At 38.4% G+C, this 16,881-nt stretch overlaps 1 protein-coding gene across 3 annotated transcripts in view; it reads right to left on the bottom strand.

Moving 5' to 3' along the window:
* PPP2R3A (protein phosphatase 2 regulatory subunit B''alpha) overlaps nt 1–16,881 on the bottom strand; it is a 39,789-nt gene that overhangs the window by 12,601 nt on the left and 10,307 nt on the right. Inside the window, exons 2-6 of one of the 3 annotated variants that reach the window (XM_042457935.1) lie at nt 11,503–13,953; nt 4,285–4,545; nt 1,552–1,655; nt 912–1,014; nt 545–619 (exon numbers count right to left, since the gene is read on the bottom strand). In XM_042457935.1, the coding sequence (XP_042313869.1) occupies nt 545–619; nt 912–1,014; nt 1,552–1,655; nt 4,285–4,545; nt 11,503–13,458 (2,499 nt within the window). In that variant the 5' untranslated portion in view covers nt 13,459–13,953. Of the gene's footprint in view, nt 1–544; nt 620–911; nt 1,015–1,551; nt 1,656–4,284; nt 4,546–7,267; nt 8,208–11,502; nt 13,954–16,881 lie in introns of those variants that run through there. The other 2 variants (XM_042457938.1, XM_042457936.1) reach the window with 2 other exon arrangements.

The raw sequence follows: 16,881 nt of genomic DNA, 5'->3' as shown, positions 1-16,881 counted from the left end.
CATCCCTGGCAAGAAAATTGTGAAGTGGGATGTCACAACTGAGAAGACCCATTCTTCAACTGCCTGCCATATTGCTTGATAAAATGCCTAAAGATGAGCTCAGTGCCCAGTCAGGTGGCTGCAGGTGTAATCCATCCTTTAGGCATTCAGGGATCCAAAGAGAGGTACTGGTACTTTGAACTGTACTTGGAAATAAGCCCAGGACTGAAGCCAGCGGTTTAGGCTCCAGCAAGATATTTCCCCCCAAAACCACTCCCAGTTATTAAACTAACAGTTGCATTTTGGACCAATTACAGTTAGTCATCTTCAAAGCCATGCTTCAGAAGTACGGCGTGACCTTAAATCAGTTGGGATTACTTACCACCATTATGAATAATTTAGCAATGGCAGTAGAAAAGCAAACAGGACACTAAAGAAAATGAAATAATTGGAGCAAACATTACAATGCTATCAACTTGCATTATTTTCCTGGTAATACTGGGCATAGCTCAAAACATATCATAAACCTTTGCTTACAGATATAGTGAACATGCAGCCAACCTACAGTAGTAATGTAACGGGAATGGAATTCTGGAGCATCCTTTAGAAAAGTCAGTCCAGGGTGTGTTTCCACTATATCCTGAAAGATATTCCAGTTTGTTTAATGCAGAAAAGTAAACAAAATTAAATTACATTATTAAAGTAAATTAAATTATACAGCATCACAAAAGCCACATTTCATCTTATTTAGGCAGCAGAACAATCCAAAGGGAGATAGGAAGGAATAGAGTGGTAAATCCACCTCTTATCTCAAGAGCTGCCAATAAATGCCAGGGGAGAAGGAGTACTGCAGCATCCTCCCAGCCACATTTACGCCCATTTTCTGCAACATCAGTTCTAGGCTAGCACAGCTGAGGGGAAATCATACATACCTGTAGTAATGGTATGAAATCTTCTTGTTCCAAATAGTTACAGTTGGGTTTTGCTAAAAGGCAAATGAATTTTGATGCATCATCGTGACAGTTGTGTAGTATCCTGCAAAGGAAAATAAGACTGTAAAAGTACTTCTTATATTTTTAGTTCCCAAAGAAACAAAAGCATGCTTTTTCCAGAGTTTGAAATGTTGCTCTGGAAAAGCAAGCAGAAGTTAAAGCGGGAACAAGGCCATTACCTATTATTGTTGTTGGCCCCAGAAAATAATGCATTGTTGGAGTAACTCATTAGATGCCACTAAGAAATGTATATGAATGCATGTACTGGAATCAAAATATAAACTTCTTTGTCATTGTAATATACTATCTATCTATCTATCTATCTATCTATCTATCTATCCATCCCGAGGGGAGAGAGAGAGAGACAGAGAGAGAATAGGTAAAAGAGTACATACAGGAAAACTTGTATGAATACAAGATTTATCAGATGAACGGACAAATGTATTTAAATAAATAAAGGAATATATTACAGGGGGAAATGGTGATGATGTTTGTAAACGTTGCGCTTAATGTACACAGCTGAAACAGAGAAAACAAACACTTTTTTTCTACAAAAAAGATTTTCACACAGAGTACTCACTTTCTCCACATAGCTACAAATGAATGTACAGATACAAATCCTGTCCGCTCTCCTCCTGATGCACTGAACATGGGAGCTTTCCAATACAGGGGGCAGCAGCATATCTATAAACAGGTTAAGATTGAATCTAGTTAGCTAATGGCCTGGAGAAAGTATACTTGTTCTTTTTGAGTATGAGAAAATAAAATGAATAATAGGAAATTAAATGCAGAATCATGTTTTTAAAAGAAAACTAAAACGAAGTGTAATTTTAGTTCTGAATTTAACATAATAGACTTACAGCCTAATAGTTTATTTGATTACTCTGAAGTTTTCTTTAGCTCAGTGGATCTTGTTGTCATGCAAACCTGATTTAATATATGACCCTTAATCTTTTAAAACTTAGTGATTATGTTCACATGTAAACAATAAAAAGGGCACTCTAAATACAATTTTGGGACTTTTTAAATTGACAGATGACCATGCAGGAGGCATTTGTGCTCCTCCAGATAGGGTAAATTATTTGGCAGGTTGTGGGTTTTTTGAGTATCCAGTCAATCATTCTATTGTCCTGGATTATTTTTTGGCAATTTCCAGCACCAGCTGAAAAAAATTATTCCCACCATCATCAAAATTGCTAAAAATAGTCCCCATGAGGAATAGAAGGAGTGAAGGTGGGAGTGATGACAGTCAGGAAAATCAAAGGAACTACACTGCAAGAACTGATATGTTACCCATGAACACAGTCCTCCATCCATCATTTCCCCACAAAGTTGCACAGACAGGGGTCTTTTCATGACTGTTGTATATTTTATGTTCTCCACAAGGATGTGTCTTATTGATCACTATTAGCAACTATCATTTAATTTTTTTTTAAAGTATGTCACCATGTGAAGGGCCATGGAAAATAAAAAAGCTAATTCAAGTTCAGCAAGGGAAAAAAGTGCACAGTTGAGCAAAAGGCATCACATGCTGCTGCTTCTGGCTTTGCCTTCCTGAGGTTTCACACCACACACACAAATGCCTGTCTCATCAAGGAATAAAAGTACTAAAGGCAAAGAGGCAAGTGTTTTCTTTCATATCTATGATCATGTGGTTGGAAACCTACTATTTAAGTGTTTGTGGGCACTTCCAGATAGACAGCTTCTAGAATTACCAGTGAAGAAGCAATGTGCAGCTATTCTCTTATTCCCCCCTTAATGGATTTTTGTGTGTGTGTGGAAAGAAAAAGATGAAAGCAATGATGGAAAAACATGGAAAGGTTACAAATTAAATATGATGTAATCTGGGCCTCACAAAAAATTCCATGCTTAAGTGAGGGTGACTGTACAATAAAAAGCCTTGCCTAAAAGCATACTTTGTTTCCTGCCTTTCTCCATATCCCTGGTTCTGAGGAACATTTTGTTTAATTGTTTGTTTCTAAAAGACGATATAGACTTCAGTGCTGGAAAACTTCTAATAATTTTAAAAGAAAAATTACAGAAGTCAAACTGACAGGAATGCTTGTCTTACAGACTGCAATTGCTTTGAGCTCCTAGAGAGTGGTACTCAGGTGCTATAGGGAGAAAAACTTTGTCATTATCTATTTTAGGCCAACGAAGAAACCTAGCAGCAACTATTGATGTTGGAAAAATTAATCTCTATATTACAATGCAGTAATAGAGGATCACTCTTACTGCAGAAATGTAAGTAAGCTCAAATAAGTTTACTATTTTGTTGTTATTGTGTGCCTTCAAGTTGCTTCCAACTTATGGTGACTGTCTCTAAGGTGGAGAGAGTGTTACTTGTCCAAGGTCAGCCTTTGTTTTTCAATGGCTAAGCAGAGATTTAAATCCTGTTTTCCAGAGTCCTACTCTAATGCTCAGACTAGTACACCACAATGCCCTCAGTTTACTATTACTATTCTTACTGCTAAAATACTAAAAAGTGCACCAAAACAATCCCTATAACTTATTAATATAAAAGAAAAGAGCATAAAACCACATATAATAACCTAATCAAGAAGGATTTAGATTTTGTTGTGTGAAGGTACAAAGCCTGACAACTAGAACTCTTATCATGCCTCATGCTTCCAAAGGACTAGTTAAACAGAATCCTGAAGAGAAAGTAAACTCATCCTAGGCACTTTCACTACTTATTACCTTGCTGTTTCCTATCCAGCAGAGCACCACACAACCCACTGATGCTTTTATTGCTCTCATTAGTAGATAAGTATGCTTCAAGAAAGTAACCTAGTCAATAAAAAATTCAAGTTTCACAAGAGTATGTCCCAATGCCCATTCAGAGATAAGCACACTGCTTTGCATTTAAGCTTGAGCACCTTTGGATGCCACCCCACAGATTGTGGTTGATGTATGCATTTGTTAATAATTTCATCTAATTGTCAGCTGCTGCTTCTGAATATGTTTTTTATTATAGCTTTGAATGAATCCCACACTAGCCATTTGCAGTAAAACAACAATGTTGTGGCATCTTGTAGACACTGAGTGGGCAATGGTGACCCTCCATTTCTTTTTGGGCTGCAGGTTTCATAATCTGCTACCTTTGGCTATGCTAGCTAGAAATAATCAGTCAAAAGCATCTATTTTAGACCAGGAGATTTATTATGACATAATCTTTCATGGGTATAGCCTACTGTTCACAAAAGCTTATGCCATCCTAAATTTGTTACTGTAAGATTTGCTGGCAGACATTCTGGTGTTTTATCTTTGAACAGTCCTTCAAACCCAGAATGATGAGAATAATGATGCTTACCTTTGCAATTTTCCCCATTTCATTAAGGGGGGCTCTCTCATCTTCAAACTCTGAAAAGGCTGCCTCAACCTTCATAATGGTCTCCTCATGATTGTTACAGACATTCGGCAGTCCACTGGGGAAGTAGAAGCGTGGAATGTTTATGGACAAAGGGGCACCAACAGTTACTTTATTTGTTGGCAGGAGCGACTGTGGGCTGACCGTTGAGTTTGCAGGAGATGGGGATGGAGTCACAGGTTTTTTCTCTTGTTTATTTTGGACCTAGAAAAATGATACATATGATTATTATTCTTTTCTACAACAGAATGTGAAAAAGAAATGTAAGAAATATTAACCCACTAAAATAAACACAACACCATTTGCAAGTGTCAAAAATAAACTGTATTTATGTTTATCCAAATGGTATGATGAAAATGCAAATACTAAAGTCTGGATAGCTGGTAGTGCTAGTTGTATACAGACAGTTAAAGCTGAAATAATGAAGTTTCTTTCTCTGCATAGTATCAGTCTCAGTGTAGTATTTCCTTAACACTGCATCTACTTTATTTGTTCCCAAATCAGTATTGATTCAAGGCTCCTCAAGGGAGTGAGCATGTTTCCATCCAATGAGGCCTGAGTCCCCAGTACAGAGCTAATTAGGATATATCTTTACTTATAAAGTTTATATTAGGATTTTTACTACAGAGCTCCAATGATTAAGATGCTGGTCTCTGGACTGTCCCTTTCTCTTTAGAGCAGGGGTAGGCAACTTTTTTGACCCGGGGGCCAGGTTGCTGTCCCTCAGACAACTGGGGGGTCGAAGCCAAAAAATAAATAATTAAATAATTTTGAAAATTATACAAATAAATAAACCGGGACAAATGTAGGACAAAAATTTCAAATGGAGAACATTTTTATAAAAAATGGAGGACACACAAAAAAAATTACTGATTTTTAAAAAAATGTTAATATAAATGCATGTTTCTGAGGCTTCTATAGACAATTGCCCCCCCTTGCCCCCGCTTGCTCCCCCTTGCCTGCCGCTTGCCCCCGCTTGCCCCCCTTGCCTGCCGCTTGCCCCCGCTTGCTCCCCCTTGCCCGCTGCTTGCCCGCCACTTGCCCCCCTTGCCTGCCTCCTCCTGATAGGCCAAAGGCCCCGCGCTCTCACGCGAGAGGCCAAAGGCCCCGGTGGCAATCGGCGGCGGGAACAGGCTGGGGCCGGTCGCAAGGCCTCGCCGGGCCGGATTCGGCCCGCAGGCCATAGGTTGCCTACCCCTGCTTTAGAGCTCCATGCTCCTTATATCTCAGCAAGGCTGTCTTTTGCTTCCCAGTCAGGCTGTGTCCTGCTGCCTCCTCTTTCCCATCATCTGTGTTATGGGGGCTGAATGTCTGTTGATGGAAAAATAGAGAATTCTTCTCCTTCATAGTTGTTTTGAAAGACCCCTCTCTTTTGGCTTTTTTAAAAACTGGATTTTGGCTCCAAATTAGCTTTAGTCCCCTCAGCTATCTTGCTTTCAGGCATTCCTAGCAGTCAGTATTTCACGCCCACACAGCACTTTGGGATTCTTCATCTTTGTTTCTTATGGTTCATGTGGCAATTCTGGCTGCAGAATTCTGACAGTAGTTAGAAGGGGGAAAACCTAACTTTTCCAACTTCTGCTTACATGTATCTATTTCAGTATATTAAATTGTGACCATCATTTGCCTTATTACACACTGCAGGTTTTGTGCAGCTCTTATTTTTCTGTATTTTTGTGATGTTTGAACCAGACGTGTACAACCCAAGCAAGTATATTAAGAAATTTTCCGCTAAGATATTTGCTGTTAAGTATAGATTTCTCTGGCGTATAGAAAGTGATGGGTTAACTAAAAATCCAGCCTACACTTACAGTGGCCTTGCTCTTTAGCTGTACTGAAGAACACCAAACATTGAAAAGGAGTGGCCACACAAGTATGCCTCATATGTTTAATTTCACCTTTGTGTTTCACAATTCTAAAGCATTTTGCCACACCTCTCATACTTGAAGTAGTTTTCCACATTTCTCAAAGAGACTTGATTCTTCTGGGAATGATAGTTATTAATAAATGCTGAGTTTGAACAACATTGTAGCAGGACGCCTCTACATTCATCCATATCTCAATATATTTGAAGCAATTTATTTTTTTTTTAAAAAAATACCCTTGTAAAGAACTCAAGAAATAACAAGTTCAAGGACTATGAAGTGGTTACATTCTAAGACAATGAGGTAGATTAAATTAACAGAATGACTTGGTGAATGCATGCAGTGATGAAAACCTATGAACCCTTTCCCACCACCCAGAAGAGGCTCTAAATATGAAGAAATAAAAGTAATTAAGGTACAAGGGAACAGACTGTGCTAATGTTTTAAACCAGTATTGTGCAAACCAGGGTGTGCAAACAGTATTAAAACATGTATGTGGTGCTTCTTTGATGCTTATTCTCCCTGCATACATATCAGCAACAAAGTTTTTAAAAACCCTGCTGCTCTTTTAATATCAATAAGCACTTCAACAGCTAGAGATAATGTGTGGAATAGTGAAGCACAATCGCAAATGCCCTTCTCTGTAACCATTTTCTTTTAACCTTTAAAGCATATTTTCAGCAGTGAAGCAGAACAAAGCTTCTCTAGTGCAGCTGACATTTAGAATTACTAAGTAAAGAATGTAGTATAAAACACATGCAGTGCACAAACACACAGGAGCATTTCCTTTCTTTAGCAAACAGCAGGAAAAATGTAATTAGTCAATAATCTTCATTAATGTTAATATTCTTGTCCTCAAGAGGAAAATACCTCTGGGGACTTTCTTCTTGTTTACCAATAGGGCATCTGTGTGCTAAGCTCAGAAGGCCTATTTTTAAACCTATGGGTATCTGGTGCAAATAACCTTCTGAAAATAGAAAAGGCTATGAGAGAGACACAGTTCCAACCCATGATCCAATAAAAAGTTACAAAGAGGAAGAAAAAGAAAAGCACATTCAAACCTGGGCCTGCTGGAATGACTTCAACCTCTTCTTGAATCGGGATGGAAGAACAAAATCACAGCCTTTTGCAAGGAAAGCTAACTCCCCTCGTAAATCTGGGTCCCTTCGCAGAGATGTTTCCTTGATCATCATTTTGGTTAGTTCCTGAGGAAATTTTTGTCTTCCCAACAGAGGTAATGAGTTCTTCTGGGAGATTACTTCAGCTCCAATGAGCTACTTTCTTGGTTTACTTCTTTTATAGTCAAGAAATTCTAACTGAAACATACCTTGCCTCCTCATTCACAGTAAAATTTTTCGGCCACTGTACCCTACCCTATGGCCAAGGAACCTTTTAGTCAACATTAAAACGATCCCTGATCATGAATATCTCTGATGCTTCTTCTCAATTCTTTATCAAGAGGCATGATCTACACCAGAATCTATGTCCCTGCTGGCGACATGACAGTCAGACAATCTGCCCTTGGCTTGTAATGGAGCAGAGGTATTGTAGGAAGCACCCACCACCACTACCAGTGGTGCTAAAGTTAGACGTACTGCAGAAGTAGCTAAATATATCACCTTCCCAGATAGTCCTTATTTTATGAGCTTCAGAGGTGAAATCTGAGGTGCAAAGTAACAGCCATCAGCTGGAAGTAAAAACGTACGCTATCACTGTGTGAAAAATTGTGTTATGAGGACCCAATCTAGCAGCATAAATTCTCCTAATTAGACCTATGAGCTAAACTACTTGGAACCCTTTTAGTTGTTTGCCTTTCTTTTTTTACCACAGGGAAAAAATAGGTGTTTACTTAAATCCAAAGACCTATATGAGGGTATCAGGCTGGACGTTCCTTCCATACTGAAAAATGTTTGCACATGCTCACTCAAAAAAGAACTTGTACTGAATTTAATGGAACTCATTTCATAATAAATGTGCTTTAGTTTGTGCTGCATATATCTTTTTGCTGGTGTCAAAGTCCTGGATAACAAAATCAATCATAATCAAACAATTCTTTAAACAATTTTCAAAACATCTGTTTAATCACTCATGCTTATTTTTTTTATGAAACTCATTTTTCAAGTAGATTACAATTTGGAAAATTTGCAGAAGATAAAAGGCTTACTTCTTGCATAATATCAACAAATCAGCACTAGATTATTAAAATTATCAAGAAGGCCAATTAATCCAGAAATCCAGTTGTATCAATATACCCCATGGAATAGATAATGTAGAAGATGATGATGATGATGATGATAATAATAATAATAGTTTATGTATATTTTCCCGCTTCTTCCAGATGGATCGAGGCAGGATTACAGTTCACTAAAATATACATAAAACACATCGATAAAATAAGAAACAATTAATATTAAAACTAACTCATCATCAAGTGGCAATACAATAGAGTTATGCAGCAAACAAGGGATGGGGGGTATCTCTTGTACAAGGTCGGGTGGGTAAGCTCGCTGGAAGAGTTCCATCCTAAGTGCCTTCTTAAATGCCTCAAAGGAGGCAATAAGACAGATTTCCTCCAGGAGACTGTTCCATAGTTTTGAGGCAGCTGCAGTAAAAGTGCTTTGGAAAGTCGATATTAACCTAGTTCAGTGATGGTGAACCTTTTAGAGGCCGAGTGCCCAAACTGCAACCCAAAACCCACTTATTTATTGCAAAGTGCCATGTCCCTCTGGCTTTCTAGTAACAAACTCTGGTAAACTTTGTGCTGGGGTGATGGCACTGGTGCCCACAGAGAGGGCTCTGAGGGCTACCTCTGGTACAAGTGTCATAGGTTCACCATCACTGACCTAGTTGATTGATATTCTAACATATTCTTCCCAGTTATTCTGAGAGTGCGGGGCGGATTATGTAGGGAGAGGCGTTCCCACAAGTAACTCAGGCCCAAGCCATGTAGGGCTTTAAAGGTAATAACCAACACCTTGTATTGTGCCTGGAAGCTAATTGGCAGCCAGTGAAGAGACTTTAAAACAGGTGTTATGTGGTCAAACCTGGACGAACCAGTGACCAATCTGGCTGCCGCGTTTTGGACCAGTTGAAGCTTCTGAACTTGGTACAAGGGTAGCCCCATGTAGAGTGTATTACAGAAATCAAGACAAGAGGTTACCAGTGTGTGTACCACTGCTTCCAGGTCCTTTTGGTCCAGGTAGGGACGCAGTTGGTGTATCAACTGAAGGTGGTACCAAGTACTCCTGGCTGCTGCATCTACTTGAGATGACAATTGTAGCGACGAATCCAGGAGTACTCCCAAACTGTGAACTTCATCCTTTAGGGGAAGTGTGACCCTGTCCAGGACTGGTTGACAAATCTCCCTCCCCGGACTTGGGGTACCTATTGTGAGTTTTCTCTGGATTCAGTTTGAGTTTGTTTTCCCTCATCCAGCTCATTACCGACCCAAGGCAGGCATCCAGAGGAGAGATGCCATCCTTAATTACGGCAACAGTCGGAGACATAGAGAAATAGATTTGTGTGTCATCAGAGTACTGATAACACCGTTCCCCATGGCTCCGGATGATCTCACCTAGCAGCTTCATGTAAATGTTAAATAGCATGGGGGGGCAGGATGGCACCCTGAGATAAAGGCAAATTAAGTAGAGTTGTATTATTTTTATATATATTTCAAACTTTTAAAAAACATATGTGTATATGTAGGTTTTTTTTTTAAATTTGAAATGTAATTTTGGTCTTCTGTTTTTTTTGGGGTGGGTGTGCTCTATTTTAAGGAGAAATTCTTGATTGTGGATACTCTTCATAAAAACTGATCATAGATATTAATAAAGAAGTCTTAGTTAAGCCCTACAGATTAATAATTATTGACACTCCTGTACATATCAGAGTTTTGTTTTCCAGTTCACAAAGACTGTGACTACCCGCAATTACAGTTTGCTCCAGAACTCAACCCCAGAGAGAGTGAGAGAGAGAGAGAGAGAGACTTGTTCATATTGGCAACCCTGATCAAGGGAAAGGTTGTAAATTCGGTCTCATATGTTTATTACCTCACTGTTTCACAAGACTTTGAACATTTGTTGAAAAATCTCTTCTTCCACAGTGTTGTATACAAGTGAACAATTTACTAAAAATGTGTGGTTTTTCATATTTGAGATTTTGATATTTAAAGAAGGTATTTTGCTGCATACAGAACTGGCAAAATGTTCATTCTGGAAATCCTAAATATCAAATCTGTCAACAGGATTTTGTTTCCTTTTCCATTAAAATCACACAACAGAAATCTACAGTCAGATTAAATACTAATGCCACGAGTAAGGATCTCATCAGGAAAAGGAGGCAAGTATAGTTTTGAATTAAAATATCAAATTATATTAAAGCTATTTTTAAGATCAAAATTAAAACCATTTGTTTATCCAAAATTTACTAATACTATCTTGTCTGATTTATTTCCAAAATCTGAAGTCACATAGAGTAGATAGAAAGCTGTGGCTGAAGCCCGACAATTATTTATATCGAGCTATGGAAACAACTTCATGTTATGTGGCACAATTCCTAATCCGGTTTGATAATTCTACAATCAGAAGGCAAGAACAAAGGATAGAGGAAGTCCTTCCATGGAAAAAGCATGCTCACTAATTTATTTCTAACTCTAACCACTTCCTCCATTCTCTTATTATTCAAAGGAGATGTGAAATTGACTACACTGGCAACTTCTACTCAGTTTTCCAACTGGAAAAAATTCATTTGCAAAGGTTTGCATAATCATACTGCTTTCATGTACTAAAAACAATTTAAAATAATGTCAAAAGGAGTTACCAATATGCACTGGGTACTGGGAAGGACGACAAATATCTGACACTATGTAGTTGGAGCCTGCAGTACTCACACCAAACTGGTCACAGGATACATCTACTGCAGCAGTGCTGATCACCCTTTTTTTGTCAGGACATAATTTGGGGCACAGCAAAAAATTTACCATGACTTGGCAGAATATTTAAAAATGGACATATATTCATAGGTAAGGATAGCTCTACAGTTCAGTACATGCATAAGGATACCTCCAAGGGTCTTAAACAGTATTAGCTGTAGACAGCCCTTGTGTATCCTTTCTGATATAACAAATGTACTGTATTACTATTTGGCCATGCCAAACACACAGTGAGAGATCTGAATTGGTTAACAGGTTCCCACAGTATATGATATGGAGTGAAAACCGGAGATGCATACATGGCATGGTTTTCTATACAGAACTGTAGCAACATCGTGTAGGAAATCCATTGTATGGCAATCTTACCTTGACAACCTCTGGCATCTGTTGAATTAATGCTGGTATAGCTTCCTTGGTAGTTGTACCAGAGTAGTTCTGCTGAACAGCTGTGATGGACGGCGTGGCCAAAGTTTCCTGAAGAATGTGCATTACTTCCTTCTCTTTTGATAAGCTTCCTTTCCCCATTCGGAATTCTACTAACTCCTGAGCAAAGTCTTCTATGCTTTCAAGGATACGGAGTAAAAGAGTTTTATCTTCTTCTTCCATTTTATGTCCATTGGTTTCTACGAGTTTTGATAAAGAGGGGGAGGCACACTTATCTGCAGGTGAACAGGCTTTACCTCTACTGTCAGGAGTCAGTGATAGATTACTATCTTTCAAACATGCAGCATCACTCTGCTTCATGGTAGTCTCTCTTAAAGTAGCCTCCATTTTCTGTGAAAAATGTTCCAAATCCAACAAAAGTTTATCTATCTCTTCTTGATTATTTTGTCTCAGCTCTCGTTTTGAAGTCTGAACAGTACAGTCAAGGCCCTGACTAGTAGAGGTTGCTGGACTTGAGTTCTGTGCTGCAGTAGGTAATGTTTTAGTAGGATCTAGAGCAGGGTCTGCCCTTTCAGATTTCTGTGGGCTGCTTTCTGAATTTACCTGTATTGCTCTACTCTTGTCACTTGATACACTCCCTAATACCTTTTCTCTATCTGATTCTTCTACAATGTACAAAGTATCTGTGGGAGAAATGCAGTCGGATGAGTTTACTGATAATAACTGAGGTGGTGAAGTAGGATCATTTCTTGATCCTAAGTTGTCATTCTGGTTGCTGACATACAAAACTTTTGAGGACAAATCTATATTGGGGATTTGGGTAGGTCTGGTTGATGACTTGGCATTATTGTTAATGTGACATCCTTGTAAGTCTGTGGTGAAAGACTGCCTAGTCATAGAGGTTGGGGAAGATACTACATCTTCATATCTTGGTGGCTGTTCACTGCTAAATACTGGTGGGAAATGAGATTGCTGAAAAGCAGACAAACTGGTAAGCAGTTCTACCATATCACCAGGTTCAGCAAGCCCAGGCTGCCTAAATTCAAAAGGCAGTTTTTTAAGGTAAGAAGAAAACCTTGTCATTAAATTCATATAGATCACTTCAGAATTGGCCACAGGATCATTACCGTTTCCTCCACTAACACTACCTGAAGATTTCTTCCTGATACACTGCTTTATTATATCAGTACACTTCTTCAAGTCCTCTGAGCATTTTAGAAGGATGTCCAGGCACATCTTAATGTCCCCACTAGAAGAACCATCTAATTTGTGCTTTTCCAAGATCTGTGTAATAAAACTATCTTCAGAGAAAGTCTGCAAAGACGAGGGAACTGTAGAATTCACATTTTCTTCTACTGAGGTGCTTCTGACCTGCCATTTCTCATCAGGAGAGGACTTATGTGACAGACCAAATAGAGGGGGGGAATTTTCGTCATTGCTGAAATGTCCATAGATCAAGTCAAAATCTAATGATCTTCTATTGAATGGATCTGACTTTACTTTTCTTCCCTTTCTATAACTCACTTGATTGGAAGAGTTTCTTAGTTTTTCAAATGAAAATTCTTTTATTTTTCCACTAGCAAGATTTATAGTTTCTCCTGTGATATCTTTCAGACTTCCAGTGCTTTGAATAGAAGACCCCTTTTTAATTCTTGGATTACTGGGAAAGATTTGGTGATAATCTTCATCCCCACTCAAAGCAAGGGAATTTTCAGGCACTGAAAGCCTGTGGGTCACATCTGAACTTCTAATACTGGGCATAGGAACCTTAATTAGCTCAGCACAAATGCTGTGGTGAGCCACTATGCACATAAATCCTTGCTTGAATACTTGACATGCCCCAGTACAGTAATGCACAGCATGTTGCAGTCGACGATCTATCACAACACTGCTGTAACAGTTCACTGTTGTTACGACACGCCTGTAGGTTGCTGCCATATTGTGAATTTTAATTAGTTAAACTATGAGCTGAATTAAGGATGCAATCACATAGCCTCTCTTCAAATTGCACATACATTACACATGCACAGAAAGTCTGAGGTGATTCTCCTAAGAAATATTTTACAATGCTGTAAAGGCAATCTATTGTCACACAGTCAGCAGGTCCAGAATCAGTCTTAGAGAAAGTGAACATGGACAGTGAAATGCCTAAGCCTTATTTTATGTATACTGGCTACATTTAACTTATTTACTATTGAAGGTCTGTAGTCCATCCTGAGAGTACTGTACTGTTTCAGGATTGCTCCCTTCTCCCAATTTTAAAGAACCTTTGAGGTAGAATTGTAGAGGTTCAATCCATTAAAGAAAAAGAAAGGAATGGGTTTCCATTGAATATTTTGTTCAATTTGCTGCTTGACTTTCAGATATGGTGGAGAAGCAAAGGGCAGGTAGCATGGTCAAATGATCCAAGTCTTCTGTCAATGAGGAAAATACCTGCAATGACAAATACTATTAGTAAATGTAAAGTACAGCTCCATCTCTTACTTCCACTTTTACTTTATCTTTTAGGCAGAGAAAAATATAGTCCAATCACATGCATGCATATTCAAAATTAAACCTCACTAGCTTAAAGACAAGTTTTATTTTCAAATGAGTAGACTCACCAAATCAATGAAATTTACATGCATTTTAATTTACCAAATGTATGTATGGGGAGATGCTCATTAAAGTATTGAGGTCTAAAGTCATTTAGGGCTCCTAATGTCATCATAAGCACTTTGAATTCAGAGCACAAGTGCACTGGCAGTCAGTGCTATTCCTTTAAGATTGGTGTTATACAGTGTCTACATGGGACTCCATTCAGCAATCTAGGTGCTGCATTTTGCCCTAGCTGAATTTTCCAAATAATCTACAAGAGAAACCCCATGTAGTCAATACTGTATATTATAGTAGTCTAGTCAGTGCATGAACTATTGTAGCTACATTATCCCCGTCCAGGAAAGGCTGTAGCTGGCATGCCAGTCAAAGGTGATCTGCCTCTCCCTCTGAACAATACAATCTACCTGCATCTTCAGTGCCATGATGGATTCAGGAGAACTCCTATGCTATGCATCTCCTCATTCAGGGGGAATAGAACCCCATCCAAGGCAATTTACCCAGTTCCCAGACCTAAGAAAATTTATTTATTCCATGTACTAACATCAGTGTCTAGGTACACAGATTCTAGCAATGTGACCAAACACAAATTGCTTGAGTCTCATCCACACTCATCTACATGCCACATGCAAGATATAATAAAGGTAATTTCTTCCTTGGGACTGGGATCATATGGGACCCAATAATAATAATAATAATAATAATAATAATAATAATAATAATAATTATTTGTATACCGCCCTGTGGTGAACCAATCCGGGCGGTTGACAACATTAAATATAACAGAGTAAAATATAAAATTAAAAACATTATAATCCCTCCCCTCCTTATGAAAGTATTAAAAAATATGACAGATTAAAAACACAATATCAAAACATAAAACATAATTAAAACAAACTAAAAACCCTGGTATCCCTCTGGAGATCCTCAACCATCACTGAAGATGGGGCCACGAGAGGAAAGAGGGGATCAGGGAGCCCAGGCCGGGATGGTTAATCTGGAAAGGCCTGCCGGAAGAGATCCGTCTTGACAGCTTTTTTAAAGCTGTCTAATGATGTCAACTGACGGATCTCATCCGGCAGGTTGTTCCAGAGTTTGGGGGCGACAGCAGAAAACGCCCTCTGGGAGGTCACCGCAAGCCTAGATTTTAAAGGCTGCAGTAAGTTCTTCCCAGAGGACCGGAGAGCGCGGGGAGGATTGTACGGGAGGAGGCGGTCCCTAAGATAGCTTGGACCCAAGCCATTTAGGGCTTTAAAGGTAATAACCAACACCTTGTACATGAGGATTGTTATTGCAATCTTTGCGGAATGGCTTCAGCAGTCAAAATAATTGCATTTTTAAAAGGCAGACATATGAGTTGAAAGTACTGTAATGCTGTTGCTTATAACTGCTAATTTGTGAGTAAGAACAGTATAACAAGTTACATTTTAAAAATAATATAACAAATAAGAACACTATTACTACATTGGTATAATGAGCAGGGCTCTGCAGCTGAAGTCATAGTCATGGAGTTGGAGTCGTAGTCAAAATCAATTAGTCAGAGTTAGTAGAAATGTACTGACTCCAACTCCAGCTTTGAAAAAAACAAAATATTAAATGCCTATCATTTTGCATATTTACTTTCATAGTAGTTTAGGGTTGTTGTTTTTTCTTGTTCAGAATAGTTAAACAAATAAATATATCTATCATAGAAAGTTGGAAATTTTATGGGGTGGTGATTAAATGTTTTGTGCTACCACTTCACTATAATAAAATTGTCACTACTAATTAATACACATTTGCTATTTTTGAAGGAGTCGGAGTCATTACCAGTGCTGTAAAATTGGTGGACCAGACTTTCAATTCTGAATCTGACTCCTTTCTGCTGTGTGAATTGAAAGTCTGGCCTACCAATTTTACAGCACTGGTAATGAGTAGAGATGTGAAGGCTTGGAAAAAAAAAAAAACAGGAAAAAACTATTTCCCCCGTTTTTCCCCCTGAATCATACTAAAATAAAACATTCCATAACTGATTTTCTTCTTCCTTTTTTCAATTTTTTTCCTGATTCTTTCCCCCTGTTTTTTCCCCAGGGATTCTTCCGGGCCTTCAAATCTCTAGTAATGAATAACAGTTTTAAGCGACATTCTGAAAGTAAGCTTCTAAGGTTTTTCTGCCAGCCTCTTATCAATGCTAAGGTACCTCCGCTCCTAAAAGTAACAGAAATTAATGAAAAAGAAAGAAACAGCATAACAAATTGACTTTTTTCACCATCATTACAAGTAACAGGAATGAGCAACTTTTTAAACACTGTATGAGTAACAGAATTCATTACTTTTTTGTAAGCTTTGAAAAAAAGTCTCCTCTGAGGTTTAGGGGCAAGCTGCATACTCACACCAGAACTATATTTGATCTCGATAGATCACAGAATCAGCTGCCACGAACTAATGTTGTAGTGAATCACTGACCAAAGTTGGATTGCTACTCCCAACCAAAGTAGAGTCACTGAATCAATTTAAAGGGCGATTTACTATTCTTCCATTGATTCAATGGGTCCATGGCAATAGAAGTGAGGGAGTTAAGACTCCCCTATTTTTCCTCTTAAGACCTCAATAATTATTAGCTGTGTGTATTCTGTTCTCAATTGCTATTTCTATATTTAAGAACATTCATATTAAATATAAACATGCAGTTAAACTCACAAATAGTCTTAGATTATAATATACATCAGTACATTTTAGCTCAGCCCCATAAATCTCTCACAGAAGCAAGTCCCACTGAGTCTAGTG

Source organism: Sceloporus undulatus, chromosome 3, assembly GCF_019175285.1.
Source record: "Sceloporus undulatus isolate JIND9_A2432 ecotype Alabama chromosome 3, SceUnd_v1.1, whole genome shotgun sequence".
Lineage (NCBI taxonomy): Eukaryota > Metazoa > Chordata > Lepidosauria > Squamata > Phrynosomatidae > Sceloporus > Sceloporus undulatus.
This window is presented reverse-complemented; position numbering and strand designations above follow the sequence as displayed.